The sequence below is a fragment of the Cyprinodon variegatus genome, unplaced genomic scaffold, assembly GCF_000732505.1.
Source record: "Cyprinodon variegatus isolate N-32 unplaced genomic scaffold, C_variegatus-1.0 Scaffold432, whole genome shotgun sequence".
Lineage (NCBI taxonomy): Eukaryota > Metazoa > Chordata > Actinopteri > Cyprinodontiformes > Cyprinodontidae > Cyprinodon > Cyprinodon variegatus.
The window spans coordinates 149,000-164,644 of NW_015150885.1; the positions used below are offsets into that span (position 1 = coordinate 149,000).

Genomic DNA, 15,645 nt, shown 5'->3' on the forward strand with positions numbered 1-15,645 from the left:
TTCATTACCACAGGGATGCTGTGGGTAGCCCCTTCCCCCATCCTGAAGCCGTCAGAACCGGCCCAGTCCTCACGCAAGCATCATCTCCATCTGCAGTGAGAGCAGGTTCAACCTCTTCCAGACGTTTATTAACCCCAAGCCATTAGTGTTTTTTGTTTTTTTCCCTCAAAATCTCCACAGTGGAGCATTACTAATCCAAAATGATCGAATGAAAAAAAAAAACAATAAAAAAGAAAAACAGCTAAAATGCTTTAAAGAAGAAAGTTAAACAGAGTTTCTCTAACGGGTCACTATGTCTATAGGTGGGTTAAACCTCTGCATTGACAGAAATTTGACAATTTAATTTGCGCTTTTATCATGTTTAGGATGATTATGCTCAGTGATAACTTGTGGAAATATAACATAATTTTGTAACTTCTAACTTTTAGGATAAGCAATGTCCTATTTTAATAATAAGAAGTTGGCCTCAGTGACTGCTTATTCAGGCTGCTACAACATAACAGAGTGGCATTTAATTATATATAATGTTAGATTTAGTCCACTTTCACCATATGTTTATGCAGAAGGATGGATTGCTGGAAAATTAAAGCTGCAATGCTTTTACTAGAAAGAAATAAAAACTGATTAATAGTATTATTAGCTGGACCAAATTAAGATGCACATACTTAAACTTCTGTCTATCTGTAGGGGGGCTTATTGGACTGATTTGTGAAATATTTTAGGATATATCTTAAGATATAAAATGTCAATTTTTGTTGTGTAAATTGTATTAAGAATATTTGAGATGTGTTTAAACTTTTCTGTCATGGTTCCTGAGAGTTTTAAGTATTGAATGAAGCATGGAATAAATTAAATGGAAGAAAAAGAAGAGCTGCAATTAAGCTGTTTATTCTCGTGTGTTTTGACAGAAGGATCCAAGGCGAAAGACACTTTTCTGCAAAAAGTTGTGTTTTTTTTCTCCATAATCACTCTGACTCTATAAATTCATCAAACGCTGCCTCCCTGAGCCCCCATGAAGCCTGAGCGCGGGGGTCACCTGTATGCAGCATTACCGAATTAGCCGCTATCTAACCCAGACCTGCTGTGGCGTGCTGACACTAATCCAGGGCCCGCTGGAGAGCCCTGTCTGTGTTACATTATCATGTCTAATCCCCATAATCTCTCAGCTGCACCGCTAAACGCTGTTCCACCTCGGCCCTCTTACTTCATACCCTTTAACAACCTTAATGAAGGGCCAGGCCCTATTACTGAGGCTACCCCTACAGTGGTGGGCTGGGTGACGGCCGTAATCGTAGGCCCCCTGCGCAGCCACCCACTCAGCCTTCCAGGCAGCAGGAATTGATGTAATTCATCGCCTGGGGCAAAAAGCAAACCAAACATATGTTCAACAAATCAGGGTTTGTGTATTTTCTTGTCACCGTCACTGTGCAGGTCTATTAGAGTCACTGATGAGATCCAAAGCGAAGAGCCCGCCACGTGGGAAAATGAAAGCTTTTGATGTGCTCGTGCCACTTTCAAACCCCCCTGCTTTCATGAGACGCTGGTGATGAGCTGACCTGGGTTATTAAAATGCTGCAGAAAAGATGCAGCTCTCTCCTTCTTTTTTTTGCCGTCAACATAAATGGCAGTAGGGGGGATTGGCTGGGATGAAAAGGTTGAAAGGGCTCCTGTATTAAAAATGGCACTTGATCCATTAAAGTAGGATTTCTACTGTCTCTTTGTGTAATTACCTGCACCCGCCAGCTCTGCGCCCGGGCTTACCTTGTTTACACTGCGCGTCTCGCAGCCTGGCTGTCTCCCTGCAAGGCTTCGTTACACTGTCTTCTCCTCTGCCTTTGTCTCTCTTGATGTCTTTCACTTGTCTGTCTTGGCTGTCACGGCCAACCTTGAAAGAGGAGGCGTAAACACACCCAGAAGAGCAATGTCAATGAAAGCACCACATGAATACATACAAGTTAAAGCAAGCCTTCTAACGCTTTTTTTTTTCTTCAAATTAGTCATGTAGATGTTGCATTCATTTATTTACAATTTACAATTTGGCACTCATATAACAGAGACCCATTAATGTGCTTTGCAATGTTAATCAAATGCTAATGCAATTGCATATCCCCCTTTTACTGGTCCTTCCTCCTAGCAAACAAGGAGCACACTGACTTAATTGTGAGGGGAGAAAAACAGCACATATAGACTTCCTCTCATATTTAATTTTATCTTTGAATAAAAGAGCTATAGGAAAGTATTAATCTGCTTAACATTTCTAAGTACACCCTCCAAAGGATTTTGCTTTTTTTAATCTTACATATGCTCAGCAGAGTTACTGGCAAAAACTGTACATTTTCCTCATTTCATCCTTTCAACATCAAATGGTGAGCAGCAAAAATTGGATCAGACTTCAAAGCCTGCGATGTGCTCCAAGTCACGGAGTGGCTCTTCTATTTCACATATTGAATCCGAGCAGGATATCAAAGTGCTACCAAAGAACCTCAGGTCTTTACTAAAAAAGGGGTCTAACATCTGTAGAAAGAGGAGCGCAAAGACAAATCACCTCGGGGGAAGAGCGAGCATTTATTCTCAGCCGTGAATTTCCAGTCTTTTGATTCTGCCCATTCCTGTACCACCCTGTCTTCTCCACTGAGACAGAGGTTGGAGCAAGAGAACTCTTTTGTCTCAAGGACTCAAAAAATTTCCCAAAGAATAATCTGGGTTAAAGCTGCTTTGTAGACAAGAACCGTTTTTTTTATGTTAAAGGAGAACAAATGCTCATTGATGTCCTGGGACTTACATCTCCTTCTGCTGGGTCATGTGGATGAGACTCTACATTCTCTGGGCTGCACCTGTGGAAGTAAATATTACTAAGTTAAAAACAAACGTAAATACAGTTGGTATTATGTAGCTTCTCTAGGATATTATATAAAATGGCAAATATGCTGACAATCTGCCAAATCTTTCCTGCACATTCTATGCATTACTGTTTTATGCCCTTGCTCAGATCAATAAGCTCAAGGATCCTGTTTTTATTTTAGTGTTAATGAACCAATTGCTGGTCATCAGTGGCGGCCGGCCCATAGGGGGCACTGCCCTCCCTGATAAGGTGAGAGAAACGTAAGATATATTTTTACAAATTACCTCATAAATGTCACTTTTACTCTCTAGAATGTGTACCTATAAGCAAAACAAATTATATAAACTACATTTCCCTACCTACTGTCCTTTATTTGTGGATTTCCACAGACAGACTCCTGCCGTCTCTGTCTTGGGGCGCTGATCAGACTGCCCCACATGTGCAGAGAATCTGCCAATCATGTACTATTGCTAGGTCAATTTAATAATTTAATGGCCAATCAACGTCTCAGAATTTTATGGTCTTGGGGCTTTGAAAATACTGCCCTTTAACAGGCTTCTGCAACCAATACGCAGGTGCAGACAATTAGAGGGACGATGGCGAACGTAACGAGCGAGGTGCAGCTTCCACCAAATTCGGTGAGATCCTTATTTATCTACCTGTTTGCCAGAAGAACATCTTTAAATAAAAATAACTGTTTCCAGTAGAAACTGATTAATAGGGTCTTAATAATATTGCCTATTATATTTAGTATATTATATTATATTATATTATATTTAGTATATTCAAAGTATATACTTCGGAGGATACGCATGTAGAGAGAAAAAACATGGTCAATTTAGAATAGTTTAGGGTTTTACTGACAAGTAGCAAGATTCATTTAAAGACAGTTTCAGCAGCATATTGTTTAAAAAGATTCACTTTTTATTTCACAGTGGTAAACAGAGATAGGAGATTACAAAATGTAGAAAACAAGCTTTCTAGTAAACATCCGTTTCAGTAAGTCTGCTCTTTACAAAAGAACGTCAGGAGTCAAACAAGTATATATAGTATTATCAGGGTGATGCAGGGTTTTTGAAACAGCAGGTCACCAAACTGTGTTAGCTGTCTTGGAGGAGAATGCAGAGCCGAGCAGAGCAATAATCAGACACTGCTACTAAAGGCAAGCTACAGATAGACAGGTCGGTTTTTAGGGCCAAGTTTCTGAGACAATGGTTCGAGATGGTAAAGAGGAGACTTATCAAGACAAAGGTGATTTGGTTGTCATACAGTAACTCAAGAGGAAAGAGAAGATTTATAGGACCCAACAATATACGACAAGCAGTGTTGCCAGTTTTTAATTGACATATAATGCACATTGGAATAAATGGCAGATCAAACTAAAAACGTGTCATGTAAACATGTCTATTGGAATATTCTGATGGGATTTGGCAGGATTGGAATTAAATTGTAATCCCACATAGAGGAGTGGTTTATGCTGTTTTCAAAAATATGATCTGGATACATGTAAAGACCAGACAGTATTGAGTTATTCTGAATGAAGCAAGCTAACCTGAGTGTGCATGAGCACCCCATGTCAACATGAAGTAATTATGCTTCGAGTGGCCGATCGCTCTGGCTAGCTCTTTTCAGAATATAATTAAATAACACATTTTAAGTTCAATTCGCTGTTTTACTCTATATGAATCTTAAGCGAAAATTAAATCTTAAAGACTCTTAGCAGCATAACCTGAACCACTTGCGATTGGAATATCCAGCAAATCATCTCAGGGCTGCACCGTCTCCTAAGGCAATCATATTTCAAGATCCCCTTAATTAAGCTCCTGGCCTAGCTTCTTTCAAACTTTCACCCAACTCCAACCCATCTCCTTCCTCACTTTCAGACTATTCTCAGTCTCACTCCTCCTCTGGCTTATACCACCACCAGTGTCCATGACCCAGGGGAAGACTACTTCAATCTTTTTTTCCAGGTTTTTCATCCAAGTGAATGCTGATTTACTGCATCAAAATCTTCTGCCGTGGCCAAGCGCCAAAGAACATATTTGATATATGTCTATCTGCTTCTGTCTCCTCGAACCCCAGTCGGCCTCAGCAGATGGCCGTTCACACTGAGACAGGTTCTGCTGGAGGTTTCTTCCTGTTATAAGGGAGTTTTCTTCTCCACTGTCGCTACATGCATGCTCAGTGTGAGGGATTGCAAAGGCTCAATGAGTCCTCGCAATCAGCTGGTTTTCCTTAGATAAATATATGTGTATATATTTTATCTCTTTTTATTCTTATTTTTTGTCTTTATTAAATTGTATATTTGGATGTGTGTATATATAATATAAAACTGTAACTGGAGCGTGTAACAAAAGTAATTTCCCTCTGAGATTATTAAAGTATTTCTGATTCTGATATATTGAAGAATATGATTATGCTACTTGTATAAATAAATTGAATACTTTTATAAACGGAGCTTTTCTCCAAATGAGTCTCTCCAGGTTGAATTACTTATATCTGTATAAACAGTGGGCTAATTTTTTTTATTTTTAAATATGAATACATTTAAGTCCAGTTGTCAATGTTTTATCTTTTTATAGCCTGGGTGTATGATTATGCAATTTACAGAATGCACAGTGGCAACATGTGTCTTTGCATGATCACTTCTGTTGCTTTTAAAAAACACAAACACCAAAGAGCCCACACATGCAATTACACAAGGATACATGCCAGTAACTGTCATGCTTTGAGTTTAGAGGAATAAATTCTCTTCCAGTTTGGAGCTGGCGATGCTGTTTGGATGCAAAATCTTCGAATTAAAGCGTGACGGAGAACAGAAGAATCAAAAGGGAAAAGTACAGCGTCTAGGTGAGGATATAGATCTCACAGAAAGAAAAAAAAATGGGCCAGATCATGTCAAAATAAATAGAAATGGAGAGATTCCAACACTGATTAAACAGAATTGTTAAGTGGAGGTTTGAAGTCTTTCTCACTGAGGAATATGATTGTAAACATGGAGAGAAAAATCCCAAATGAGGCACAGCTCAGTTTGGGTATTTTACAAGCACAACATTTTCAGATGTTTAAATCTAGTATTTTGGAGCTAGAATCTGGAGATGAGTTTTCACAGCAATATTTGAGGATTTGAACCAGGCATTTTGCAGTTCTAATTTAAATTATTTCTTGATGTGTTATAGCATAATTTATCTATTTATTTATCTTTTGACAAAAATAATTCAGAAAGGGGTTGGAGGACTTGTGATGATTGTTAAAAACCAGAGCGTAATGTTACCATCCACCCCCTGTTTGATGCCGTTCAGTCAGTGGCCGCTTTCATGCCTCTCACATACTTTCTTAATGACCGGCCTGCCCATGTGCTGAATAAACACAAAGCCCCCAGTTCCTACATCTGGAGACCAGTGCAGCGCTCAGCCTTATTTGTGGTCAGACAAGTGTGCTATCTTGGTGGAAAGTTATTTATTACATTTATAAAAAGGGAGAAAGGCAGTACTCAGGGAGGAGCTTTCTCCTCTGGGGTGAAACAGCAAAACATGAAATGCTAAGCGTAGCATCAAGACTTTCAATTCAACCCACTTTACAAGACAAAAAGGCCTAATTCATATGCAGTTATATACAGAATCCAAATCGGCCCCAATTCATTTGAAAGCAATCAAGTCATATGCAGACACAAATAGAAACACTCTAGCTCAATCCAAATTGAATTTGTTTTGTTGTTTTTTTACTCAGAGTTTGTTGCAAACATGGACAGAGAGCAGTTGGACCATATACTGTATTATATTATTATATTGATGTTAGATCAATTATTTCCATCTCAACTATATGAGGTTGGTGACTTACATCTGCCCACATCTGAATTTGGGGCAATTAAAAAAGTTACTTATTATTATTAAAATCTTTAAAGGCTTTGATGGAAAGTTTTATAATATACTGTCATAATACTGTACATGTAAACAGTAAGCAGCAGCGTATCAGAATAGGTAGTACACATATAACGTTCGTCTCTATTGCTGTCCAATGAACTCTCTACACCAAGATGGTGTAAAATGATATTGTGATGAGAATGAATTGGAGATAGTTTTAGAGTCCAAACCCTTAAGTTTGTTTCATTGGCAAAAAAAATGACTTTAGTGGATTTGTCAAAGACAGAGACACAGTTGAAGGGAAAATGAGAGACAAAACACTAAACTGATGGTGGCTATTGTTCAATAGCTGGAGTAAGGTTAAAGAGAAGTAAAAGGATATGACTTCAAAAATTAAATGTAGTGTAAATGAACATAAATCTTAAATAATAATGGATACCAAAGCTGACCTTATGTTTTCTTCCTTGTTGGTTGATCCTCTGGCCGTATTGTGACAGTTCTGCTCCTGGTGACAATGATGTTGACGTACCTGACGGCCCCTGTAAACTGCACAGGATGCCACTATCAGATGTAGCCGATCATAACAGAAAATAATCTCAACTTTTTCCACCTCTCCCTGTTGTACAACAACTTAAAGAGAGTCACAATCTGAATGTTTCATGATAATCTTGATTCTTGTTCCTGTGGACTTTCAGATGTTTACATTTGTCTCTAAACTTGGACTTTTTTTGTTTTATGTTGACTATCCGGCCATTTATAGAAAATAGCTTTATTTTATATTTGTAGGGGATGAATCTAATCTGTTGAGGAAATGTGGTATAATGGCATTTTTTGTTTTTCCTTGGATGGTCACTAATATAAATATATATATATATATATATATATATATATATATATATATATATTATGCAGTATATAAGAAGAGAGAGAATCAAAAATAGAAAATGTAAATGCTTAAGCATTCACATAAGCTGTTGTTCTGTGAATATTGAGATATATTACACCCTGTCGGAGGGTAAAAAAGGCATGCTGAGTTACTCCCTCAACCCGCTCTTGTGTTTTTCTGATAAAATTATATGCACAGGGAAAGAACGCTCAAGTACATTGTTGAGCAATGGTTCTACTTTGCATGGTCTAATCTGATCAATGGTGAGCACGTCCCTCGGGCCCTGCTGAGATCTAAGAAGCCACCAGGCTCATACATTTGAAAGGCATCTGTTTATTTTCAAGATGCAAATGCAGCCCACCTCAAAGGATATAAGCTGCGAGGAACACACAATGTGAATGTGCTGGAGTGCTGCATGGGGAGCGGAAGGGTGGGGCGGTGGTAGAGGGGGCCGAGGCCCCACTTGTGTCAGGTTCAGGTTCCCCCCCCCCATACATCCCGTGAACCCCCAGTGGCCACACACAAACACGCTTGTCTGGAAAGAAAGGCAGTTGCGACAGAGAGGCTTTCCTCACACCAAAACCATGTTTACCCATTCAGCAGCTTTATTTACAAGGGCTTAATGGAGCACATTTACACAAGGTGTGCAGGCGACTGAGAAGCTCCATGTGCCAGATGAGGGCAGCCCTTAAGAGAGCCAGTGGAAACAATGCCAGATCTCCTCCCTCTGCCCTCCTCTCTCCAGCCCCTTTTGGCACCCTCTCTTGTCCTCCACTGAGAGGCTCCAAGCATTGGGGGGCTGGGGCTGGGAAGGTTAATGTGCCCACTTTGATCTTCGTCAAGGCACACTGAGTAAGAATTAATTTACATTTCAGATGAAAAGGTTGACAGTATAAAAAGGCATCTTGTTTCTGGTATGTGAGAGCTGTGTAATAGGCCAGGAATTTGAGAGAGGAAGTTGTGAGGAAACAGAAGGGATAAGCCCCTCTCTTGCCTTTACTGGGAACTAGATGAAAGGAAAAACGAATCTCAGTATGCACAGTTCTCCAGAAACATGGGGACCAAATGCTATCCAAACTTTCAAAAGCGTTGATGCATTATTAATTAATAATCACTCTTTCGTGGGCAACTGATAGAGATCAAAAAGGTGTTTCACAAAGATACAAGGTTTGACCTTTATTCACATTGTCTCATAAAAAAAAATACCCAGAGAGCGAGATGAGATAATCCAGATGTGTACCATAACTTTGTGATGCACTTCTTAGAAAAACTTTTCATACCTGACTGTATGCGGATTGCAGCTTCTTCTCGCTCCTTTTTTATTTGCGTGAGTTTCTGCCGTGCAGCGTAGCCCCTCCAGGCTAGAAGAAGAAACAGAGTGTGTGAAAGAGAAAGCTGACCTACCTCTGTGAAACAAAATAGACTGAATATACTACATAAGATCCCACTTCAAAACACTGCTAAACCAGGTGGCCATGGAACAGCTTCCTTTGAACCCTCTGAGGTCTTATTGTTTGCTCTGAAGCATTGCTCTTAACCCTCATGGGTCAACCTGTGGTTATCAAACTATCCCTTTCAGGACGATTTACAGACACAAACCAGAAAGAGATCAGTAATCAAGCTTACAACAAACTGCAACTGTTTTGTTGTTACAGAACAAAAGAACACAGGAACGTGTTTGCATGTTTTCAGCTTATTGTTTAATATTTTTGGTTGATTTTAGCGTAACTCCACCTGACTGGATGATGATGGCTCCTCGGTGTCTCTTCTCCTTTACTTTCCGATATCGGCGGGCACCAAGCCAACCTTTAGCATAAGCTTGCATCACCACCACCCGAGCTATCACCTCCCGCAGCAGCAGGTTCAGCTGCTCCACATGGTAGTACTTCAAAAATACCTGAAAGGACACTTGGTTTACCTTTGCTCTTTCTGTTTTATCACATTTATAATAATAAAACATCTTTTACTAACTCATACTTCCCATTTATTTACATTTTAGTTGTAAAAATAATAAATCATGCTACCTTTGTCTTCCCCAGCACCACACCCTGTAGTTTGGCCCGTTCCAGTATGGCAATTACATTTTCTCTGCTTGTCTCAGGCAACTGGTGAGCTCGAAATGCAAGATAATAATATCTGTAAGATAAAAAAAAAAGACTGAACTACATAAATGAAAATATTTTAGTGGTTCCCTTCTACAGATAAACAAACTGGCTGAATACATACTTTGGTAACAAAATAAAAGATTAATTAAAAACACCATCATTAACAGTCATTACAAAACCCTCATAATGATGTCTAAAAAGCCTTAAATACAAATGACTGTTTTCTAACTATGAGATTTAAAGAATTTTTTTTTCATCTTCCCTACAATCCTCTTCCCTGCACCCACAGGGAAATTAAAAACTTTGGTCCTCATACAAACTGGTTTTCTTGTATTACTTTCCTGATTTATAAAAATCTGTTTACATGTACTTTATTTTTAATCTACTTCTTTTCTGTCCCATTTTCAAGAGGGAAGTTTGTGTTATGGCACATTTATACCCCTCAGAAACAAATCAGTCAATTTCTTGTTTGATAGTTTTCAGCATACTTAGAACATCTTTTCATTAGATGTATTTTCCAGAAAATGTGAGGCAAATTAATTTCAATACGAGTAACTTCCCAATAAAACATTTTCTAAACTGGAGTCTAGTAAAGGACAGCAGTCTGGATACTGCTGTAAAATATTAATGTTCATAAATGTTCAGAAAGCTTGAATGATCTGTTATGTTGATAGTGTAACTCATTTCAAATTATTTATTTTTTTTTGGAAAATTGTTCTTTTCAGCATATGATCTTACTTAATTAGCATATTTCCTTGTCTTTGTAATTTAAGACCTTCTTAAAACTGTGTATATTTTTCACACCATTTTTAAACAGGAAACAGGAAATCCTAGATTACTAATTGTCTGTTTTTAAAAATACCAAATTCAAATAAGGGTTAAAAAGGCCTCCATTACATTAAATTCACAAGAATTAGTGTTGTTGCGAAAGAAAAATCAATTTCCTCACATGACATTTTAGCCAGCATAAGATAAGATTTTCCCTAAGATAGTTGTAGTGAAAAAAAAGGCTTAATTTACTTAAAAGCTTTTTGACACATTTTTCTCAGAGATATCAATAAATGTGGAGAGTGTTGTACTTTAGTATCTGTTAAAATAATAAAAAAGAAATACAGTAACAAACATATTTAGCATTTTTAAAGCTGAAATGAAGCCATTTGTGTCATAACAAAAGCATAACACGGAACACACAAAATAAAAATGCTGATCAGCAATCTAGCAAGAAAGAAGTTAAAATGTAGTTCTGAATATCTGATAACCAAAAAATCCAAGTACTGTTTATTGTTGTAGCTCTGAAAACACAGTTCTGCTTTAAAGCAGATTACTGAACAATGTTTAAGAGACTAAATTAAACATCAGCTGCTCAGACAGAACAGAGCCCCATTGTTTCAACTCTGTTTAGGAAATCTTAAAATCAGAGTCCATTGGAGATCCCAGGCCTATCACTGGGCATCTGCCTCACTGCTGTTTATTGCTCACATTGTCTGAATCCAGGTTCTCTTGTTGCAGTTTATAGAATAGCAGCACAGAGCAGGGCGGCTCTGAGTGTTTGCACAGGGACATCAAGGCTCCAGAGCCCCTGGTTCATCTCCAGAGCTCCAGAGTTGGTCAAAAAGAGAAGAACAACAACAAGAAGAAAAAAGTTCTTTGAACTCCCCTCCCCGCCTCAGTCTAAAGCCTTTCATACTAATTCCTGTTGATACCTGTTATTTCTTTGATGGTAAATACAAAGCGCTGCAACATCAGACGAGCCTTTGATATGAGAGCACAAATTTAAATCAGTTTTTCTCCAAAGGTGCAGTTTAGCCATTCAGGTTTGTCTGTGCAACTCCGGCCGAGCTCAGGTGGGATGACACGGGCTGATAAACCAGGCTAAGACTGAAGGGGCTCTTTATTTGGCAGAATCATACCCGCAAAGAAAACGAAAAAAAAAAAATGTTTTCATGTCAAGTCATGCATGATCCTCTTGTAATCACTGTTTTACGAGGGGAAAAAGAAGGACAAGTATCATAAGCTCATGTTCAAAGTTTCAGCTCACCAAAATGAAGCAAACACTCTAAAGCTTCCCTTCAGCTGCAGGAGTAACCAGTTATCTCAAAGTTTTCTCCTACTGGTCGAAAGCCCAAGTTAATTAAAGTTCAGATCATTTTGATGCATCCACATTAGAAGTGGATGAAGATTTTTTTTTTCAAAGCAACAAAGATCAAACATGAGGATTTTTCTCCCAGACTAAATATGCTTTCTGTTTTTTTTTTTAAATGACTCAGGACATTCAAGTTTGGGCTTAGGAATTTTTAGTGAAGCCACGTTGAAAACATTGTGTTGAGTTTAGTAAGATTTATCAGATCATGTTCCACATTTTTAGAAGAAGAGCAGCCTTATGTAAAGTTAAACTAATGATGAGGCTCCTTTTTAATTGTGTTCTGACATAACACCATTGGGACAGGGAGGCTAGATTTGAGCTTTTCCAGGTCATTTAGTGAAAGAACAAACTCTCGTTATGAATAGTAGAAGAAAACCCATTAAAATGCATCCCCCCTTATAATTATGGTTCCACCCTGCTTGAATACGATCCATATTTCCCAGAATACACTATTCACCCAGTTAAAGAGGTCCCAAAATTAGGTGCTGCACTATCACTAATGACTACCAATTACTCAGCCTCTTGCTCAGCTCAACTTAAACTTCTATCTAATTAAACAACCCGTGTTTCTGTGTAATGCAGAGGGGCACTAACTTGTTCTGCATGCCCTCAAGAGGATGCAAAACAGCAGCCTAGAGTAGAAATGCAAACCCATCTCATTAACACTACAACCTGTTGACAAAATCCTCAAACTGGATGCGGTGGGAGTAGCCCTGTCTGCGGATGTTTGCCGTCTCCAGGATTCCAGTGTAGCGCAGTTGCACCATCACCCTCTCCTTGCAAAAGCGCAGCGCCTGCCTGTCGTCATTGGGTCTGATGCAGCGTACAAAATGTGGCTGGCCCACCACCATCTTAGAAAGCAAGTCCATCAGGGAGTACTGTGGATTAAGAAAAAAAAAACAATAGTAGGAAGCAGAGAATGAGTATGTAAAAGCTGAGATATGTATGGATTCATATCAACAAATGGAAAAAAGGCACAACTTTTTCCAGGAAGCCTGATATAAAGCGATAACAATTGCTTAGTATTAGTGCTTATACTATGCATTTGTTTTAAAGTCACATAGAATTGACAAAATTTGTTTAATTGCCGAAAGTCTTTGCATTAATAATCTTTTTCTGATATTGTAATACTACACTTTAAGATTAAGATTTTTTAAACAACTCACAATATAAGAGTGATAAGTAACTTAATTTTTATCAGTCAAAAAGATATGTTCTTAAAGGTGTATTTCGCAAGTTTAAAGGTAAATATTTTACTTTTTCTTTCCCATACATGTCCTTAAGGCTGGGTCACACTCTTGGTTTCTGACTCTGCAAGCTCTGAGGAGATTTTTTTTTCCTGTTACATTGGCTGTAGTGCGTATAGAAATACTCCTACTATGCATACAGTGAGCAGAGCAGATCCCAGTCTGTGCGGGCTCGGTTAGAGGTATGCAAACACTGTTGCATATGCCCCATTTTAGACTCTATCTCTCTGAAACCGATCCATGCCGAGTTCAGACTGAGCTTGGTTCAGTTAATTGAGCCAAGCCCGGTTGCTTGGGACCATTTACACACCACGCTAGCAGTTTCTCGCCCCCTATCGGCAGTCCACTATACTACAGCTATCAAGGCAGGAATTACGCAAACAAAGATGGCAGCACACATAAAATTCAGGGACTAATGTGCCTGGATAGCGTCCTCCGCCCAAATTTTAATGAGAGTCTCAATCTCAGCACCATCCCAGGTTGTACCACTCTCTTTGGATGCCATTTATTGTTAATAGGCTGAGAAGAAGTCCATGTTGTGAAAAGGTGAAGAGACCTGTGAATTGCAAAGCCGGACACGCAGGAAAACCTGCAAAATGAGTCAGCGGACTGTAAACAGGAGATGACGCCGTCTGCTCATGCACTTCTTGTTATCAGAGAACCGGGGCCACAACTGAACTGTACCGAGCCCTACTGCTGAACTAGTACTAGATTTAGTATGGTTCCGTTGTTTTTGGCACGGTCCAGTTTAGTTGTGGTCCATTTAAACTCAACAGTTATCTCAGTTACCATGCTCGGACGATTCTTAGCATGGTTTTAAAAGGGTAGCGTAAAAGGGGCTATAGAGTCTTCTGTGTTCTGACCAGCCCAATGCATTTTCAATTTGCTACAAGTGGCAAAACTTCATACAAACTGATTTCCCGTCTGTGTTTTCAGGAATTTAGAACTGCCCGACGTGTAAAATGAGCTTTCCTCTATTTACCCTAGTTGCTTCTATAGGCTTTATTAATCAGTTAACAAGAGAGTGAGTTGGGCGGAATTCTCTGGGCATGCACATGGGTGTGACATGCCGAGTGCTCTCATTTAACTTGCTACTTTGTTGGAGCTTCACCACAGGAAGGGAACACAGGCGATTGTTTGTTGAGATGGCTTCGAAAACATCAGTCACAAGTGCACCTAGAACCCCATCACAGACTTCATACAAGAGTGAGGAAACAGGTCAAAGTTAAGTTTGACTAACAAGGAATTAAGCTGATATTAGATTTTACCAAAGGAAGGAGTTCAGATCTGCCCTGGGAATGAAAACCTGCAGTGACATTTCATCCAGAATAACTTTAGTATTCATTACTTTTTTAGCACAGAAAACATAACACCTCTAAATAACAGAACTGTGCATTACAGTAGCAGATTGTGGTGCTTTTCTTTGTTACTGGTGCCATATCAACTTTTCGCCAAAGGGAAATCTGCCAAAAAACCTGGAACTTGCACACTGCCCCTTTAAATTAGTAAAAAATATCACACATGACTGGCTGATAAAAAAAGAAAAATCTGGTCGACATGTTTGCTAATCTGTGAACCCCAGTCTCACACTGACTGCTCCCTTTGATGCTTGTCATTTTCACTTTGTCTCTGTGTGCAGAAATTCTAAAGAAAGTGAATTGAATCAAATGTTTTCGTTTTTTTTAAACAAAGGACCTTGAATTCAATTAGTACACCTTTTGAAGACATTAAAACATAACCAGGCTGCATAATGGAGCACTGGTTTGACTGCATGTAAAGTGTGCATGTATTACTAGCAACTTAATACTATGTTTTCTAACTGTTCAACTACACACCAAGTCAAACTTTATCCCTTCTTAAGCAATAAGGGAATAAGACGTTGCACTTGTGGTGTATCCAAATTGTCTTTGTGATGGGAAGTTATCGTGTTCAAATTCAGGAAAACAAAAATCTAAGGAGAGACACAAGTAAAGACCTTAATTTGTCATGATCCGATAAGGGTATGTAATCTCAAAAAAAGATGATAAGAACATGAAAAACATTTTAACCTGGATATTTTTTCCTTTATTTTGAAATAACAGGCTTCTTAAATTGGCGCAGTGGGTAGCACTGCTGCCTTGCAGCAAGAACGTTCTGGGTTTGATCCCTGGCCCGGGGTCTTTCTACATGGATTTTGCATATTTTCCCTGAGCATGCGTGGGTTCTCTCCGGAGACTCCGGCCTCCTCCCACATCTTCTTCTAAAAATGACTGTTAGGCTAATTGGCTTCTCTAGATTAGATTAGATTAGATTAGCTTTATTGATCTCACAGCGGAGAGATTCTCCTTAGGTGTGAGTGTGTGCGTGAATGGTTGTATGTCCTGTTTGTCTCTGTGTTGCCCTGCGATGGACTGGCAACCTTTCTAGGGTGTACCCCGCCTCTCGCCCATTGACTGCTGGAGATAGGCACCAGCACCCCTTGCGACCCCAAAAGCATGTCAGATAATGGATGGATGGATGGATGGATGGATGGATGGATGGATGGATGGATGGATGGATGGATGGATGGATGGATTGGGC

General features: G+C 39.1%; 1 protein-coding gene across 3 annotated transcripts in view; it reads right to left on the minus strand.

The window, feature by feature from the left end:
* The window catches only part of myo3b (myosin IIIB), a 91,480-nt gene that overhangs the window by 13,337 nt on the left and 62,498 nt on the right, over nucleotides 1–15,645 (minus strand). For all 3 annotated transcript variants that reach the window (XM_015388669.1, XM_015388672.1, XM_015388670.1), the window contains 7 exons: nucleotides 12,512–12,717; nucleotides 9,616–9,727; nucleotides 9,326–9,488; nucleotides 8,872–8,952; nucleotides 7,155–7,251; nucleotides 2,783–2,834; nucleotides 1,762–1,885 (listed from right to left, as the gene is read on the minus strand). In XM_015388669.1, the coding sequence (XP_015244155.1) occupies nucleotides 1,762–1,885; nucleotides 2,783–2,834; nucleotides 7,155–7,251; nucleotides 8,872–8,952; nucleotides 9,326–9,488; nucleotides 9,616–9,727; nucleotides 12,512–12,717 (835 nt within the window). The remainder of the gene's footprint in view (nucleotides 1–1,761; nucleotides 1,886–2,782; nucleotides 2,835–7,154; nucleotides 7,252–8,871; nucleotides 8,953–9,325; nucleotides 9,489–9,615; nucleotides 9,728–12,511; nucleotides 12,718–15,645) is intronic.